The sequence below is a fragment of the Labrus bergylta genome, chromosome 8 (genome assembly GCF_963930695.1).
Source record: "Labrus bergylta chromosome 8, fLabBer1.1, whole genome shotgun sequence".
In the NCBI taxonomy this organism is placed as follows: Eukaryota; Metazoa; Chordata; class Actinopteri; order Labriformes; family Labridae; genus Labrus; species Labrus bergylta.
In genome coordinates, this window is record NC_089202.1 from 20,304,529 (window position 1) to 20,323,273 (window position 18,745).

Sequence of the window (18,745 nt, forward strand, 5' to 3'; positions counted from 1 at the left end):
AAGGGCCTCTTGTGCTGCCCAGAGGACACCTCAATATTCATCCAAGAACTACTGTTGCTCACAATAGCATAAAGAAAAATTAACAAAAAAACACCAGGCAATCCATCCATAGTCTATACTCCTATACCGTACGGGGTCTTGGGGGACTGTAGCCGATCCCAGTTGTCATTGGGCAAGAGGCTAAAACCTGGACTGGACTGGTCAGCTGTCAATCACAGAGCTGACATATAGAGACAGACAACCAGTCAAACTCACATTCACACCTGCCGTCAATTTACAGTCACCAATTAACCTAAGGAGCATGTCTTTGGACTGTGGGAGGAAGCTGTAGTACCCGGAGAGAACCCATACTGTTACCTATATTGTGTCTTTATAAAGCGCTTTGTGGCCAATGTAGGCTATATGAAAAGTGCTATAGCCTAAATAAACTTTACTTATATAGAAACTGTGCAATATTAACACCGCTAAAGTAGCCTAGTTAACTTACAAGTTATCAAATTGCTTGTGCAATCGGGAAATAAAACTAATGTGTTAAACTGCATGGATTATAGAGTAATGTGAAAATAAATACACAGCTATAGGCGAACAGCCTGGGCTGGATGTCCTGCCCATGCCATTTGATTAAAAGCTCGGAAAAAGTAATCAGTATAAAGATATTAAAGCAATGGTTGATAAGAAATAACTCGTACAAAATAATTATAGAAATATACGGTGATCTAATAATTTAACAATTTTTTTAATAAACTAACAATTTTCACTGAAAAGTTTGAAAATCACGTTTTCGCAAACTTGTGTAATAGGCTATACTTAAAAAAGGAAATAGAGATAAACAATAAAGATATAGGCTATTAACTTATCCTTCTGCCTCAGTCATACGTCTTTATATTTCCCCCTCCTTTATTTTTTTCATAATTGTTCTTTATATTTTATTTCACATTATTGTCATCAACATTCATATTTTTGTATCTTTACGTTTCCATATTGTTTGTTTATTCTTTTCATATTTTTCTTCATATTTTTGCAAAATTATATCAACTTAATTTTCGATTATTTCACATTTGTATTAACTTTATTTATTGTGTTTAATTTATATAGCCTACTTATAGAGCACGCGCGCCTATGACGAGCACACAGGGACGTCCTTATTGGTCACGCAGTCCTTCTCGGTGTCAGTGATTGGTGTTTTTGACGCGCCAAATGCAATTTGAATTTGGTTATTCCGCTTTTTCATCACATTTCAGCAGTGTGATGCTGCGGACCGAGTTGAATATGGCGCGCACTACTTTCAAACTAGCTATAGTGGAGGTTTTGGATGATCTGAATGAAGAGGATTATCTGAGGTTTTGTGACCAGCTGAGGGACCGTAGAGAGAAGCCGCGGGTCAGCCGCAACAACGTGGAGGGGAAGAGACGATGGGAGGTTGCGGGCGTCCTGGTTTCAACCTTCACAGGGTGCAAAGCTGTGCAGGTGACTCTGGATTTACTGAGGCAGCTCAACCTCAACGAGGAGGCAGAGGAACTGGGTGAGTAAACAAATATACAAGCATGGTCCTTTTTGTAAAGGAGAAGTAGTCGAGTCTATGCAAAGTGTGGTTAAACCATATACTGTAAATATTACAATTACAATTTTTATTTACTTTTCAGCAAACATGTAATGACAATATCTAAACAATGTGAGTGGCTCTTTTGAAACTACACAACTACACAGTCTGTTGATGCTTTGGTAGCATCGTCATTTCTGCAATAATGCCTATTAATATTTTTTAAATTTGCATGGGGAAAAAACCCCTCTGTGTTTTTATAGAGTTTCTACTGAAGAGGATTAGGGCCACTGATTTATTTTTATTTTTTTGGTTCCGTTAGTTTAACTTTAATTTTTCAAATTATTATGATTTTAAAAACTGTGGGAATCTTTGTTCGACTCATTGCGGTTAAATGATCTGAAGTTTACAGTCTGTGCACTGTATGTTTTTAATGCTTTCCCCCTCCTGCTCCAAAATGGAGTTTCAGACTACAAACAAGTTGAATCATTTATTTTTGTGGGCCATCAAAAGACATTTTGCCAAAATGTGCCTTTTTTTCCAGACTGTATTGCCTGGTTTAAACTCTATAAAAAGCAAACACTGCAGGTCATTGGTCTTGATATTGGTGGGGTGTATGTTTTAATCCATGTGTCATTGGAAAAAGTCATTATTGTTAAGAAAAAGACTCTAATGTATAATCTTGTCACCACCTGTATTTTATTTCTAGATTTAAAGACTCAAGCCTGTGCTGATGTAAGTTTAACTATACACAATGACCTATAATCTCCTTAACATGAGTTTGTTTTAATTATAAATGATACTCCCATTGGTGTTTTCTGTTTGTGTTCACTTTGCTTTCCTTGGTAGAAAGGTGACCCCACCCTCTGTAAAACATTAATGAGAGAGTTGGAGCTGAAGCCCTCACAGGAGGCTCTGAAAGCTGCGCCGTTCCATTATCCGCTACAGGCTGCTCGACGGGGAGGCCCTCAGGTGACGAGGCAAAAAGAGGTGGAGGCTGCAGCAAAGACTCCAAATCTCTGTAAGGGCGGCGACCCCTGCGATGACCGGGTTCTTCTTAGCAGGTGCATGGTTCTGTTCGGCAAGTATAAAGGTCGAACCTTTAAATGGCTGCTAGAGAATGATGTGAGCTACGTTGCCTACGTGATGGCCGGCCACCAGGCGCAGAAAAAGTTCACTGTGAAGGAAGACCCGCTGACGGCCAACAAGGTACGACACACTGAAATCTGTGATCTACTAAAGAGTTCATTTCAGTAATCTTTTCAACTTACAAGGCCTTGTCTTTCAAACCAATACGTTTGACTAGTGAAAGGAATCAGGATGAGATTTGTCTAAGGAAATCATAACCTAAAAAAAATGAAGGGTAACACTTTGTCCACATGGGGGTGCCAAAATGTACGCATAGAGAAAGTTCCTCACAGGAGCTTTGTGTTTTTTGTAAAAGTGTGCAGTCTTCTATACCATTACATTATCTTACATGTCTCCCCTGATGCTAAGATACAGACTGTGTTTTTCTTCTCTAGGATCATTGTCATTTATACACATCTGTTGAAAAGTATAGCTTGAAAAAATAACAGAGCTCTTATTAGGACATTCTGTATGTTTCTCGACTTCTTATTGACATTTGTTTTATTTTAATGAAGACCTTGTTTGTTGACATGAAGCTTGCCAAATCTTAGTGTGTGGACAACCTCTACTTTCTGTTTGTTTGTTTGTTTTCATCCTGCACCCTGCCCAACCTGGGGTCGAATGTGAACACTTTTCACCCTTTATGTGCTTTCAGCTGCTTAATTAACGTTGATAAATGGGTCAGCTGGACTAAACCATGCTGTTGAAATTATTAATATTATGATCCTCAGGTTTCAGTGCATAATTTGGCTTTTTTTGGGGTGCAATCCTTTTCATTTTTTAGGCATGTGTGTGGGATGTCTGTGAGACGCTACCCGTTAATTCTGATAGATTCCCCCAACGGCAATGCCCAATCACGCTCCTCCGGCTGTTGTCCAGTCTACCTCGGCCCCCGTCTTTCTATCCCCCTTCATCCACCAATCAACTTCAGTCTCTTCCTTCTGATTCCACACAGCATGCTTCTGCCCGAGCGGCTGTGATTTTTTAATTGGGCAGTATGCCTCCGTGCAATACTAGTTCCATAAATGAACTCTGTCTTATAGTTTACGGTTGTTAACAGTTTTTTGTACCAATTAGTAGGTTATGGAAGCTGGGTTAGCGCTGTTGCCTCACAGCAATGGTTCCAGTCCCTGTCAGACAGGAGCCTTATCGTGTGGAGTTTGCATGTTCACCCAGTGCATGCATGGGTTCCCTCCGGGTACTCCCACAGTCCAAAGACATGCTCGTTAGGTGAATTGGTAACTCTACATTGCTCATCGGTGTGAATGTGCCTGTTGTCTGTCTCTATATCTCAGCCCTGTGATTGACTGGCAATCAGTCCACGGTGTACCTCACCTCTCGCCCAGTGACTGCTGGGATCGGCTCCATCAGACTTCACCTTTGGTTGCATCTGTGTTCTTTAATTTCTGATTTTATCAGTGGATAGAGTTAGAAATCGGGGAGAGAGAGAGAGTGGGGAATGACATGAGGGATAGGAGCCACAGGTTGAATTTGAACCTGGGTCGCCCGCTTTGATAATTACAGCCTCGGCACACGGTGCGTGTGCACTAACCACTATAGGCTACCGACGCCCACTTTTAATTTCTGATTTTAAACAAATGGATTTTATTTGCCTGAATTGGCCCTATAATGACCAATGTAGAAAATGTTTAATACAGTTTTCTTTCTATTTGAAGGATTCACTGTTGAAATATGCAATGGCTTACCCTGAGGTTATGGAAGAAGTCCGATTTCACTGCGAGAAAGACAAAGAGAGATCCCTCCAGCCAGGCCAAGAAGGAGCAGCTCTTGTTGGGTTTGGTGTTCACAGATTGATGACACTACAAGATCTGTACGAGTCCAAGGACTCCCAAAAAATCAGGTATGAAAGCATAACAAGCAAGTATGGATTTTGGCGTTAGTAGGCTAGCAGACATTTAAGCCCCTGTGCTACTTTCTTTCTTGTACACAGGTACGTCAACTTCCTCAGGACCATGGAGTCAACCTGCACCCAAGGGTCCAGGATGGACACCGCTGTCAGGTACATTCTGCAGCGTGACCAAGAGCAAGCCACAGCTGCAACATTCAGGCAAACCACTACCTCTATTCCCCAAGAGGCCTTCAAGAGATGGACCAGAACTTAACGAATCCAAAGCGCTGGAGACCAGCCCATAAGTGCCTCAAAGTCCGAGGGCGGCCATTCAGAAGAAGACAAAGAGAACTTGGATTTCAGAACAAGAACGGTTTTGTTTAAACAAAAAAGTCAAACCAAAAGCCTGACAAATAAATTCTAAAAAAAAAGCTTGAATTAAAAACACCTTTGCACCGGTTATGCAGAAATTCAAACGTAGCCTAGTTTGAATGAAATTTGTATTTAGGACGCAGTTTACCCATTACTCAGATTCCAGGGGTTGAACAAGCTGAATTGGTTCCAGCATAGGTATAAATTACAACTTAAATCTTACACCTAAGTCTCCAGTAGGTGTAAAGTCCTCCATACATAAAGGTTGTCATGGTGCATCACCATGACAACCTGAATGAAAGGACTGATAACTTGGAGGACGAGGTGGAGCCGAGGGTTTGACGGGCCGTTAGGCATCATGAGTGCTTTTTCTGCAACAGGTAACATCCCTTAGAAATGTATGTTGACTTTGATTTGTACTCATTCTCTAGGAGCGGAGATAAATTCATCCGCCAGGGGAATAGGTTATAATTATCAGCCAATCATAACGCTTTGTCTTATTTTACATACATTGTCATTGCTGTTTGTTTATTAAAGGCAGTTAACAGAAGTTATTTTCAACTGTTGGTCTTTTCAGAAACGATTACGCGGGCAACACTTTGAAGAAAAATGCTTTTCACTGATTGGTCACTGGAAATAAGTATTTTTTTGACAATATTGTGGTTGGTTTGGACAGTACACGTCTTGCCTATATTCTTTTGAAGTTAGTTTGCTTATAGGAGACAGTGAGCCACAAAGGTGATGTTCTGCAAAAGTTTATTTTCATGATTCAATACAAATTACGGATTAATTCTTGGTTCAACAGCTCATAACCCTCTCGTAACAAGATATTCTTTCCAAGTAGATCATCCAATATGGTGCAGTACTGTTCACTTCCATGGGAACACACGTGTCAAAACATCCAGTGTTTTCCTGAGGACAAAGACAACGACATTAACTTATTAATAAAGTGACCAGATAGCTTATTTCTTATGTCGTTGTTAAAAATATCAAGCCTAAATCTTCCCTGAGACTGCGGTAGGTGGAGTCAATCAGAGAAGGAAGAGTCTGCAGGTTTTATAAGAGCCAGGTGTGGCCATGTCAACTCCAGAATCTAATGTCCGTATATGGTCTATATGTAGAGGGACACTGAAGCTGATAAATGTTAGTATTTACCTTAAAAACAGTGAAATCTGAACTTCAAGAAGCACAATTTCCTTGTTTAACATTAAGGATTCATAAACAAGAAATCAACCATCCATCCACTTTTTAATAATCTGGATGGCAGTGGCTCAGTCTGTAGGGGATGGGGTTGGAAAAGGAGGTTTAGCCAGCTCAAGTCTCGGTGCAGACCAAGTCTGGAAATTGGACTGTTAGCTGGAGAGGTGCCAGGTCACTTCCTGAGCACTGCCAAGGTGCTAGTGAGCAAAGCATCAAACCCTCCCCCCCCCCCCTTTCCCCTTGTGGTATTAGTAAAGTATATCTTACTCTAAAATAAATGGTTAAATCAGTTAAATGGCTTTTGGATCCATGTGTTTGTATGTTCACACCAGAGGTGCAATGGTTTAGAGTGCACTCACTTATACTAAATAAATGTAGTCAGTTTTTTTACAGTCATGATAGGATAACTAAAAGTGTAAGAGGTAGAATGTCATATTCTGTATAATTTCCTCACTCAAAATTGTATTAAAGATCCAATCACTGACATGCTGCAGTGCATATTTTCCTGTGAATTCATTTGCAATGGGCAGTGGCGATTTTAGAGTCTCTTGGGGCCCTAAGCGAGAATCAATTGGGGGGCCCTTCTCTCTCCGATAGACGGATAATTCCTCTTCATTTTTCTCTGTTGACTTTTATTGAGAAACTTTGGTTTTCGCAGCAATAATGCATGCAACGCTTAGCAGGGCAACAAGAATGAGCTGGGCCCTTAGGAAGGTTTCCAACTGTCACTGCAAAATTTGCACATTTTGTTCAACTGCTTTGGTTAAAGATTGTGAGCCCTCAGGGGCCCCTTTCTGGTCTGGGGCCCAAAGCAGTGGCCTACCTTGCCTGTTGACAAGCGGCGCCTCTGGCAGTAGGAGTAATACATTTGTTATTATTCATATATATAACAGTGAGTTAAGGTGTCTATTACTGTGCAGCATAAAGAGAGATAACAGAGAACAATGAAGCCGGAAAGATTAGGCTTAAAAAGTTGTACCTTTACCCACCATGGTTGTTCCTGCCGAGTGTCCTGCATCTGTAAAACATTTAAGAAAACTTAAAACTCATAGAGAAAGTCAATGTCAACTTGGCACAAACAAATATGGAAGGGAAACTTACCTTTAAAACTGGGAATTTCATTTTCATGTTTCTCTGACTGTGGAAACAAAAACAAACATGATGAATAATTCTGCAATAAATTTCGTCTTTAGAATCTAAATCTGGGATTAAACGCAGATAAAGTTTTGTTTTGTGTGACTGACCAAGCTCAAACATGTCGACCAAGTTAAGGCTGTTATTCAGGAGCACACAAAAAACTGACAAATGACATTTTTCCCGACCATAGTTGTCTCAATCTTTGTCAAAGAGGTGTTTCGTGTTAAACAGATACATTCACATGAGTTTGAAATCGAAAGTAAAATGTCCAGGTAGACCATTGTGCTGTTCTCTCTATTTGGTATTTAAAACGTCTGAGCTGAAATCTGTTTGTTGCAGTTACTGACGAACAGCCTCGAAATGTTACTTTTCTCCACAGCAGAACTATTCTGGATTTCTTCAAATGTTGCAACAAATATAAACCGATACTAGTCGTTAACCTCACCGAGCTCCTCTGCCTCCTCGCTACAGCCGATCTGTCTCAGGATCTCCACGGCCACATTGCGACCTCCGGACTCAGTAAACGTAGAAACCAAGACATCCACGACATCTAAATAGCTTTTACCCTCCACCCTGTTGCGTCGGACCCGCGGTTCGTTTCTGCGGTCCAGAAGCCGGTGACAAAACTTTGCAAAGTTCTGCTGTGACAGATTCTCCAGTGTGTCCGACAAAGCCATCTTTATGGTTTTACGCGGCATCTCTCAGGCAGCCAAACCAGCGCGGAGTGATCGTAATCTGAAAACGCAGTTTGGGTTGCAAATAAGCAGCTGCTCTATAAAGCTCACTGTATTGAAGAACACGGGAAAACTCATTACACAAAAGGAGGCATTCAGTGCCGCTCGGAAATATCAGAATCATAACCTGGCAGGTAACATACTCAAAGCTCTGGTGGGTTTGTCGACGCAGCGATGCAGATGTCAGCGCAACACCTGACTTCAGTCACTTCACAGTTTTCAAACGTTCACAATAAAGGGATTATAGGAAGCGAATTAGATAGGAAAAATTATTCAGTAGTTCTCGTTTCCTTTTTTTTTTTTTCAGCAGTGACTGTGTTACAAAAGGTGGACATACTGTAGCTTCTATTCCTGTTAGTGACCTCCATGCATGAGTGCAAAGGCCACTCAACAGGCTGCAAAAACAAGAGCAGCGCCTATTTGAAAATGACCCTTCTTCATCCAGTATGGTGCAGTACAGTTCACTTCCTGAATGGAAGCACACGTGTCAACACATCCAGTGTTTTCCTGAGGACAAAGACAATGACATTAACTTATTAATAAAGTAAGTGACCAGATTGTTTATTTCTTCTGTCATCGTTGAAAATATCAAGCCTAAAGCTTCCGAGACTGCAGTAGGTGGAGTCAATCAGAGAAGGAAGAGTTTGCAGGTTTCGTAAGAGCCAGGCGTGGCCTTGCATTCATTACAAAGGCAACTCAACTGGCTGCAAAAACAAGTGCAGCGCCAATTTGAAAATGACCCTTCTTTCACTTGTTTCAAAGACTAAATAAAACATTTGCAAAAAAGGAAAGATACAGACATGTTTATTCGATCAAACTAATATCTAAGGCCAAATCTAGAAATATGAAGAGAGAGTCTTCACACAAATTGATGTTTATATACACTTTATTTACACGGAACAATGATCACAACAGCTCAAACCTTCACAGTGAGTGCCTGAAAATCATCTCGGTTCATGTTATTCTGAATAGCAAAAGAGGTAGAAATGAGTTTTGAATGAAAAAATAATAATATATGCACAAAACTCGACATCGCTACAGTATAAACATTATTTACAAATCAGTGTCGTCGTAGAAACACATTGCAAAAAAAAAAAAAAACTGTTAATAGTGCTTAAAATGCTCTTGACCAGCTCTTGTGCTCCAGTTCAAAGTCTACAAAACATATTCTCTGAGATCATGAACAGTTCACTGCATCAGATTGATTAGCTACTGAAAAGACAATTAATAGGTTCAATTCAAAGAGACATTAGGGTCCAGTTTGAGTCGACATATTTCATAACCCATTGGCTATTTTTTTAAAAAAACATCATCAATAATAGCATTCAACCACTTCCTGTCTAACAATGTAGTTAGCTAGAGTTACACTTAGCAACAGAAAAGGCATGAATTATTAGCTAACCACACAAGGCTGGCTAACAGCGCTGTTGGCAGGCTAATGCTACTTTTAGCTAGAAACTGGGCAAGTGTTAACATTAGCTGTTATAATTTAGCTTTAGGTTCGTAATGGGTATCGAATGCGTTTGTTAACCTAGAAATAAGCCCTCATGTCACTCCAGATTGTACTCCCCATTGTCTTATCAGTTACTAAAGCAACCTGACAACAGTGCAATGATTCCCATCGTTTATAAGATTTGAAAACATTTGAGCCTCACACCACCAGCATGACACTAAAGAAAAAGTGCTGCATGTGAATATTGTGAGTTGTATTTAAAGACTACCAGGATGATTCATTTATTAGTATTGGTAATTTATTTCCTGAATTTGAGCATTTGTAAATCAGCCACTGGTCAAGCTTGCTGGAGGAGGCAGCGTTTTCTACCTGTAGGCTGCAGTTCTCCTCTAAAATGTACGTGTGTCTCTAAACCAGCAGCACAAAAAGTGTCCTGGCCCCCCGTCCCCTACTGTGACGCCCATGTTTCACTGCTGTGCTCCGACGCTGCTGCTGCTGCTGCCTGAACCGCAGGGCACTGCCAGGACTCTGCGTTTGTGGGCAAAACGTTCAGACTAGTCAGGACCTCCTGCGCCGTCTTTCCCAGCATGCCCTGCATGTCACAGACAAAGCGGTACACGTAGCGCTTGCCCGCCGTCTTGTGAATGATGTTTTTGTGGTAGTAGTACCGCAGGCCACGGCTCAACTTCTCGTAGTTCATCTTGGGTTTGTTCTTGCATTGGCCCCAGCGCTTTGCCACCTGTATGAGCAGCAAATAAACACAAAGAGTTTGATTTGTGTTCTGTAAGATGAAAAACATTGAAAACGCTCTCCATGTACAGTAACGGTGGAAGAAGCACTTTAAAGTGAGAGTACAGAAGTAATGCCAGTAGAACTCCATCATAGCATAAGACAGTGTGGAGAATTTAGTGTTGAAGGAGTTAAAGGGGGAGCTAGTTTTAAAGGGAGCAATATCTACTGAATAAAATTAAAATGAGCTTACTATATGATCAGACATTAAGGAACATGCTTTGTTGAAGTGCTGGCTTCTCTGACAACAATGCAGCAGCCAGCATGTCCTCCTTCTAAGTTTAGATTCTGGTCCTGAATGGTAGGTTTTGTTTGGACCACAGAAGGTAGGCGGTTTTAAGGCAGCGATGGAAGCGGGCAAGAGAACTGGTTCAGATATAACTGATTCTACCCGACCTTAAATGCCTCTGCATGTTTCTAATAAGCTCCACAAGCAGCAGCTTTTGAAAAATGGAGACAGGTAAGAACGCAGAAAGGTTTAAAGACTGATGCAGAGCTTTTGTTTTGTTTGAGAGGGGACATTTTGAAACTGCTGGTTTTTGTTCTTATACTATTTCCTTAATGAGATTATTCCAAGCATTCTTATTGCATCTACACAAGTTGAAAGAAGGACCTTATTACCACACACACACAAAAATCAATTTAACTACAAACCTGCAGATTCTACTTCAGTAAAAAGGCTACATGGTAGTCAGAAGGATTGCAAAACAGAATTCTTCCTCACCTCTGAGGGGTCGGACATCTTAAACTCCCAGCCGTCTCCCGTCCAGGAGATGAAGGTCCGACAGGCGGAGTCCAGAAGTAACTCTAGTAAAAACTGCCACAGCTGGATCGGCCCAGACCCTGAATTAATGAATAAATAAATAAACAATATTTACATTAAATAATTTATCGTAGGTTACAGAAGGCAACTGGAGTCATTATCACAAGTTTATTTTTAATTAACTTTTATAATTGGTTAATAAAGTAATCAGATCATCTTATGTTAAAGCAGCATCACAACTGGGTAAAAAAACTATTGAATAAGTAAAACAAAAATTTCAACAAAATCACAGGAAAAGCCATAAAATGGGCCCTGCCTCATGATTTAATCCTTAAGACTTTTGCATCATCGACAATGTAATGTGTTAGCTTTTCAAGGTGGAGCTGATGTTTCACTACTTTAAACACTGTTACGGTAAATCAAACAATCTCTAACAGGTAAAGCAAATGTATTCAATTAGCTTTTTATTGCATGTAAAGACTAGAATATCTTGGTTTCTGGCTCAACATTCATGCAGTCTTTCAAATAATGCCGTTGTGATTTTGACACATTTGTATAAACAATGTAAAATCTCGTCATCTTAGCGTTAAAGAGCAGCTCAGACTTGACGAGAGAGCGAGTATTCACCTGGATATGCTGACATTCCCGTCATCTGTCCCTCCCTCTCTGGCCTCTGTGGGTGTGGGGTTTTGCGTTTGACCACACGGGGGCAGTACTGCTCCGTGGATTGAGGACTGAGGTCCGAGGGGCAGGAGGCCGTCGGCTGGTGTGGGAGGGGAGCAGTGAAGCTGTGGGAGGAGTACTCGGGCCAGAAGGACGAGGACAGCCTCGGCCTGTCTGAGTCGTAAAGTTCAGCCGGGTGACACGAGTAGCTCTGATCTGTCTCACCTTTAACAAAGACCAGAATTAGACACGGCACTGCATTTGTAGCCCACTAACAAACTCTTTTAGATAGGAAAAGTGGAAATGTCTTACTTTGTAATGTATTTGACCCTTTTGCAGGTACGAAGGGGCTGTTGCTGCCCTCAATGGAGGGGCTGAATTGTCCATTCTGAGGCACCAGACCCTGGTACGTCTGTGGAGACTCCTGGTATCCAGTTTGAGGCTGGTCTACTGTCAGCCCGTCTGTTCATTGAAAAGAAAGTTAGTCACAAAAAGAAAAGCCTTTAAATATGTACTTTATGAACATTATAAGGCCGCACAGTCCAATAAGGCTCACCATGTGGGTACGAGGCCCACCAGTTGAACTCCTGGTACGAGTCCAGGTTGAAGAGAGCCGTGTCACTGGTGCTCACTGGAAAGAAAGAAAAAACAGCAAACATGGTGAGATAACCACCAATATTTCACTCATTTTGCATCCATTAATGTGTGGATGTTTTGTGTTGTTGTTGTTGTTGGTATTTAGAAGTTTCACCTTTAGTGTCATATGGGTGAGAAGCTTTCGGCGGCTCTGCGTAGCTGCTTTCTGTGACATACTGCTGCTGTCCAGGTGCTTTGCTGTCTAACAGAAAAGACAGGTCTTCACCAGGGTAGTCTGGAGATTAAACACAGTGCAGACAGATGGAGTCGGTGAATGATGATGACGGCAGGATAGAGGCATATTACATGCTTGGGAAGGACCAAATCAATGATTGGTTTTTCAAAGGCAACTTTTGTTTTGTTTTTTTTGTTTTTTTTGGGGGGGGGGGGGGGGGGGATAGCTGCTTCGCTTCTGGTTTTTATTGACTTCCATTCAAATCATGAGCGTGTCGAAATATTCACTGTCAGAGACTCCAAATGTTCTTTGAATAAGTAATAAGTAATATCCACTGATTGTGAAAACTAGTTATTTTTTTGGATGCATTTAGGCGCTGTGGGGAAATCCAGACTTCAGAATCAGCTGCTTCGTAGATAAATTCAAACAACTTTTTCAGGCAGGATGTGAATATTAACATCCATTTTGGTGACTGCATAGTTTGTTTTCCTTTTTACCAAACATGTGAGTGCATTGGCTTCTTGGCATTTGGAGTGTTGAATTTTAGATATTGGAGCAACCAATGAACGCACCACAGTTAAACAGCTCAGGCTCGCAGCTCAAGTGTTTTACACTACACACAAACAATACAAACAGCTTTCTACAATGTATTTTTTAAAATCTTTTCGACTTCTTACTGTGTCAGAATAAATTTAACACCAGAGGGTGCTAAAATGCGGAAAGTACATTTAAAAATGTAAACAACAAATCACTGATTTGGTCCTTGAAGATGGTCGAATTTGTTCTTTTTATTTTTATGTATCTTAACTGGGGATGTTGACTAAAGAAAAAAAAGCCATTTGTTTACTGTCGAATCAGCACCAGGCACTCAAGCCCATGCACCTCAACTCAATGGATGGAGGAAACAAGGGAGGGAGGGGGAGGAAGAGAGAAGAGGAAACGCCAGTGGAGGGAGTGTGACAGAGTAGTGATGGAGGGATGGAGAGGGGAGGAAGGAGGGGGTCTTTAAATCTGTTGGAGGAGGAAGTCTGGAGGAAAGGATTAGGGGAGACTGAGAGAAACAGGGTGGTCAGGTTAAAAGACACTCCCTCTCGGTCTTTGCCTACCTCAGCCCATTCAAGCATTATTTCACACACACATATTCACAGAGCCCCCCCCACACACACACACACACACACTATCCTGATATCGCCCCTATGTTTGAGTGAGAACCACCCAAAACCCCGGGTCTGTGTCAAGGTCTCATTGAGAAAGCTGTGACAGATGTGATGATGCAGTCTGCGCAAATATTTCCTCTGTCCTTCAGCTGCTCAGGTTCAGAGGAAACAGATCGTGCAAACATTGATGAAAGGGGGGGGGGGAAAAAGAGAGATCCATGCTGTGAAACCCTGAACCAGTCATAAGTCATGATGTTTAAAACTTGTGATGGACAAAGCAAAAGTCAGGTGATTCCCTAAACTCACCATATGATGCAAAGTCAAAGCCAGCTGGCACCTCCTGTGTCCTGAAGTCTTCTGTGTAATATCCCGTCTGACAAACCTCCATCTGTGGTGAAAGAGTCCTGATTACAACTTCTGTCATCACTGCAACTTTGATTCTTTGTCAATATCCGAAGGCAGAGGCATTTACGACACTGTGCACTTCAAATCACTTTGGAGATATAAAGCTCAGGTATTCATATCACACTTATTATAACATTTTTTCTTTTAAACATAACTTTAAATTAATTTAAAAAAATCAAGACATCAGTGGAGAGAAAAATAAGACAAATTGTGATGTTACTATTATTATTATTTAAAATATTACAGACACTACAAGCTGGCTATTATGAATGAATGGCATTGCTTCCAGTACTCATTAAAGAGATATCTTAAAAACAATACTTAAGTAAAGCCCCTACCTTTATTTTCGAGTCTTTGCTGTCCAAGTCTCTGTCTCCTGTTTTGATGAAAGAGTCCCAGTACATCTCCGTGTTTTACGCCGTTTTCTACTTTTACACCCTAAAATATAGACTATATCCAGCGCAAAACAACAACAACAACGAGTGTGGTCAGTGGTCTCACTCCGGGCCCATTATAAGCGCAGCGGAGGAGGTGGGAGGGGCGCGTCCCCCCCCCCCCCCCCCCCCCTCCCGCGTAGCGTCGTGACCAGCGCTGTTGGAGCGTGACGTCACACATTGCCCTCCCTAACAGCAAGAGGCAAAAGAGTCATTCATGAAAGACTCACATGCCGTAAATCCTCCGGCAAACTATCACGACGAGTGTTAATCGATTACCAGTGTTGGAAGAACTTAGTTTACTTTGCTGAGGATGTGAAAGTGTCAAAGTGCAGAAATACACCAATAAAATATCTAACAGCCTATAGGCGACTAAAAGTAGAATACCCTAATTAAGGGCCTAAAAGGTTTCCTAATTAGAGCAGCGATATGGCTCTCCTCCCTTACAATTTATAAAGGTCTCATTTTCACGATAAGAAGAAGTGACGCTAAATCACTCAAAAAAGTGTCAAATATGAGTAAATGTATATCCATGACTGATCATGAAACTACAGCCCATAGGTTATAGTAGCCTATTTTTTAGGTTTTGAGGCATAATTAAGGTAGGCCTTAATTATGTTACTTTAGTTGTGCAGCCTTGTGGAGAAATACACTGTACAATCATCGTCAATAAGAGTATTTATCAAGAACAAACGTAGGGCTAAAGAAGAAGAATGCGGGCAAATGTGCCCTATTATGAAAAATAAATAAAAATAAAGGCTATATATGCTTTAAGGTTAAACCTTAACTGAGGCATTACAAACTCATATATAGCCTATTGAGTAGGCTACAGACAAAGTCTTGTTCTAAAAAGCACGACTATGTGACTGTCGTAAAATATAAAACTAAACCCATCATTATTCTGATCAGCTTTGAATTTATTAACAGGCCTATACGTGTCAGTGAAAGGACTTATTGGTTAACCGATCAAAACATATAAAAATGGTGATAATAAATTAGTGTCATAGTCCTCAAGCAAACATCAAACTGTTGGTCGGAATAAGCAAAACATTTAAAGTCTGGTCATTTCTTCCTATCACTATTTCCATAGGCTACACAAAACGAGATAATAAATAAAAATATTCGGAAATACAGCCCTGGAAAAGTTTATTGCATAAAACTGGGCTCCCTAATTATAGGCTATATATAAAATATTACAAAATAAAAACAGCATGCTACCCATGTAATAGTCTACATGGAAGGCAGTTGGCTGAAATGCGTAATAACTTTCTTAAAAGCTTTCCAATATGGATTGTTTGGAAGTTAATGTTAATTGTCTAATACTGATAAGAAGGGAGGCACTTTTTAATGAATATCCTTTACCCACAAAAATGCTAATGAAGTTATGAAATATTCGTCCTTAAAGATCTTGAAGATAAAATATGGAGAATCCTAACAGAGGAAAACGTAAAGCATATTTTATTTTAAAACGAGACGCAACAATTAGCATGTGCATTTTTAATCTCTCCCGAGTTTATTTCAAGCTGATTGTCTGACAGGCGGGACTAAATAACTGAGCGGCGGTCTGCATGGGTGGGGTCGTGGGGATGAAGTGGAGGCTTTTTTTGAAATCACAGCAGTCGGGTTTTAATGAGGTGGGAAGAAGAAAAAAAAACTCTGTATCTTTAGAGACCATTCGACAAAACAATGGCCTGTAAAACACACACACACAAACACCAAGACACACACACACACACTCAAAGTGCTCACTGAAGAAAGTCCGAAATCACGGCGTGAGTGGCTGCAGCAGATAAGGCCGAGCCCAGGGCCTTGTATAAACAAACATCTCTGCTATTCTCCTGCGTGACACATACACACACACACAGGCTATACACAAACACACACACCCACACACACACGCACACACACGCACACACACACACACTGAGGGCCAACTCCATCTGGAAAAGTGAGGCAGGGTGAAATCGTGCGCGTCCGGGGGAGACGGGAGTCGTGATTGGGAACCCCACCTCAAGACAAGGACACAACCGGGATAAAGTTACACAACACGAGGTGATTAACGAGCGTCTGCAGAGAGCCATCAGGAACCACCTGGGATCAGAACCGACTACACAGATAAGGGATTTGAGTAGACGGGGCAAGCATGACACGAGAGTAAAAAATGTTTAATTAAAAAACAGTACTGAGGGGAGGTGTGCAAGACACAGTCGATCCTAAATGTCAGCAATCAAACCTTAATGTACACTAACTCATTACTTATTAAACCAAAAACACGCACATTCTGTTGCTTGTTGCCTGTTTCAAAATGTAAACCCCCTTTAAACCCTAAACCCATTTTTCTGTAATGTTGTGTGTGGAGCCCATTAAACTGAATTCTCAGATCATTCATGTCAAACGGTGTATAGCCATGCCACGACCTTTAACTAACTTTAATTCAAACACCTCTAAAAGCTGATCAGAAGGCTACTGATCCAATGTTCACAAGTTGATATTATGAAATGACTAAGGAAAGCCCATTCACTTGGCCTTTCGGAGGCCCAGCCATGGGCAGTCCTGGCATACATACAGTATCAATAATTACTTTTTCATAATTGGTTCTTTTCATTGTTTTACTATCACATGTAATACTGCTGCATTAATGTTTATGTTGCATTTATTGACACAGTGGCCAAAAGCTTGCCCATGGTGGATTGACACTACTACTAATAATGACGATAATAACAATACTAATACACACGAGACCTAACCTTTTTGTGTCTTGAGATGTTACAACCTGGCGTTAAACAAATAAAAATGATAGATTTAAAGAGTGATAGAATTAAGTTTGTGCTTTTTTTTTTAAGATTTACTTTTGGGCTTTTTTTTATGCTTTTATTGTAGAGATAGGGCAGTGGATAGAGTCAGGAATCAGGGCCAGAGAGAGTGGGGATTAAAATGCGGCAAAGGGAGCCACGGGTCAGGTTTGAACCACGGCTGCCTGGCCTTGGATGGGGCGTTCGCTGTATTTCAAATAAAAAACAATGTATTATCTTCTAATATAAAGTGTACCAAATATACATTGTTTTGTAGATGTATCTGTCCGAGTATGTTCAAGACACCACTACAGAATCCAATTTTGTTTTCTTTGTATCAATGAAACTGAACTGTTGATCATTTAATGTATTTGTGTATCCATACCGGTTCCGGTTCTGGGTCGCTGCTCGTGCGGAAGACTGGCCGGCTCACAGAGCAGTTATTTAGCGTTTATTTAGCATTTATTACGTTTTTCTACTGTTTATTTTTTCTTTAGATATATTGTTTTCCATGGTTTTTCAAGTTTTAAGTTGTATTTAAATTGACACTTTATATTTAGGTTAAAATGTTTTGTTTACTTGCACTGTTGTTAATTTACTGCTCTGTGTGCCTTTGAATTGCCCCCCGGAGACAAATAAAGTTTTTTGAATTGAATTTGAATTGAATTGAATTGATTACTGGTGTATCATTACCCTCCTAATAATAAAAGGGATTTTTTAAAGGCTGCTCTGAACAAGAATATTAACAAAGGAAACAAAACCTGTTTTAATTCTCACATAGTTGCATCAGGCCGGATTTCATGGTTTGCCATTAAAAAAAATGCTCAAATCTTCAATCTGGACAGGGCTACAAGAAAGAACAGAAACGATCAGTGGATAACAAAGACGTTCACCTTCCTTCAAACAAAACTCAAGGAGCCTGGGATGCATTTGGTGACCTCCTTAATTTGCCGGCAAGAGATCAGAGATGATTAATGATCCAAGATCTTACAGTAACATGCCTCAAATCTAACAATGTGCTCAATAAAGCTTTTCAAAATCTGTTGAACGTATACACCGTCCACATCACAAATAAAAAACACCTCAAATCAACCTCATGTAGCTGGTTGCCTACAATGAAAGTGAAGAGCATGGCTCAAACACTACTAGTGTTAGAATACAACGTTTGATGAGTGATGTCATGATTACCTCTCGGCAGTTGAACATGCATCGTGTGGGAGAAAAAACTGTTGAAACAAGCGGCAAGTAACAGAGAGAAGCTGGACAGATCCCTGATATGAGAGGAAATGTCAAGAGAAAGTGAAAATGTATGATCTCTATTTCTATAGAATACTGTCAGCTAAGACACCCTTTGTAGCAAAATGCAGAAGTCAATACAACATCTTGCATAGTTGCATTTATGGCCTTGCTGCTGACTAGACAGTACGTCGGCCTTTGTACACAAGAACCATCCGTCGTATCTCAGTCTTTAGCGTCCTGGACAGAACCGCAAAAACCTGTATGCTTCATGAGATTTAG

General features: G+C 40.7%; 2 protein-coding genes and 1 long non-coding RNA gene across 4 annotated transcripts; 1 reads left to right on the plus strand and 2 right to left on the minus strand.

Annotated features, from left to right (window-relative positions):
- The first annotated feature begins 1,227 nt into the window (after positions 1-1,227).
- LOC110003823 (uncharacterized) lies at positions 1,228-5,439 on the plus strand. Its single transcript, XM_065957762.1, has 5 exons — positions 1,228-1,522; positions 2,250-2,275; positions 2,390-2,749; positions 4,345-4,529; positions 4,620-5,439. The coding sequence occupies exons 1-5, from the start codon at positions 1,249-1,251 to the stop codon at positions 4,789-4,791; spliced, it is 1,017 nt and encodes a 338-aa protein (XP_065813834.1). The 5' UTR covers positions 1,228-1,248; the 3' UTR covers positions 4,792-5,439.
- A 189-nt stretch (positions 5,440-5,628) lies between these two features.
- On the minus strand, positions 5,629-7,113 carry LOC136179791 (uncharacterized). Its single transcript, XR_010666753.1, has 2 exons — positions 7,079-7,113; positions 5,629-5,801 (listed from the first exon to the last, which is right to left on the minus strand). It is a non-coding gene; the product is annotated as an uncharacterized lncRNA (long non-coding RNA).
- Positions 7,114-8,828: 1,715 nt separating this feature from the next.
- Positions 8,829-14,514, minus strand: etsrp (ETS1-related protein). Of its 2 annotated transcripts, none has more exons than XM_020644527.3 (8): positions 14,340-14,514; positions 13,903-13,984; positions 12,380-12,466; positions 12,185-12,259; positions 11,941-12,090; positions 11,593-11,853; positions 10,927-11,045; positions 8,829-10,152 (listed from the first exon to the last, which is right to left on the minus strand). In XM_020644527.3, exons 1-8 carry the CDS (start codon positions 14,403-14,405, stop codon positions 9,862-9,864), a joined length of 1,131 nt encoding a protein of 376 aa, XP_020500183.1. In that variant the 5' UTR covers positions 14,406-14,514; the 3' UTR covers positions 8,829-9,861. The 2 variants fall into 2 exon arrangements, with proteins under 2 accessions (XP_020500183.1, XP_020500182.1); XM_020644526.3 differs by having other exon boundaries at positions 12,380-12,499; positions 14,340-14,513.
- Between the last annotated feature and the right edge of the window lie 4,231 nt (positions 14,515-18,745).

Coding starts and splice junctions, on each gene's coding strand:
- LOC110003823 (XM_065957762.1), top strand. CDS start 1,249: ATGCTGCGGACCGAGTTGAATATGGCGCGCACTACTTTCAAACTAGCT. Junction 2,750..4,344: donor ACCCGCTGACGGCCAACAAG/GTACGACACACT, acceptor TTCTATTTGAAG/GATTCACTGTTGAAATATGC. Junction 4,530..4,619: donor AAGGACTCCCAAAAAATCAG/GTATGAAAGCAT, acceptor TCTTGTACACAG/GTACGTCAACTTCCTCAGGA.
- etsrp (XM_020644526.3), bottom strand. CDS start 14,405: ATGTACTGGGACTCTTTCATCAAAACAGGAGACAGAGACTTGGACAGC. Junction 12,500..13,902: donor CTTTGACTTTGCATCATATG/GTGAGTTTAGGG, acceptor TTTAATCTCCAG/ACTACCCTGGTGAAGACCTG. Junction 11,046..11,592: donor GGGAATGTCAGCATATCCAG/GTGAATACTCGC, acceptor TCATTAATTCAG/GGTCTGGGCCGATCCAGCTG.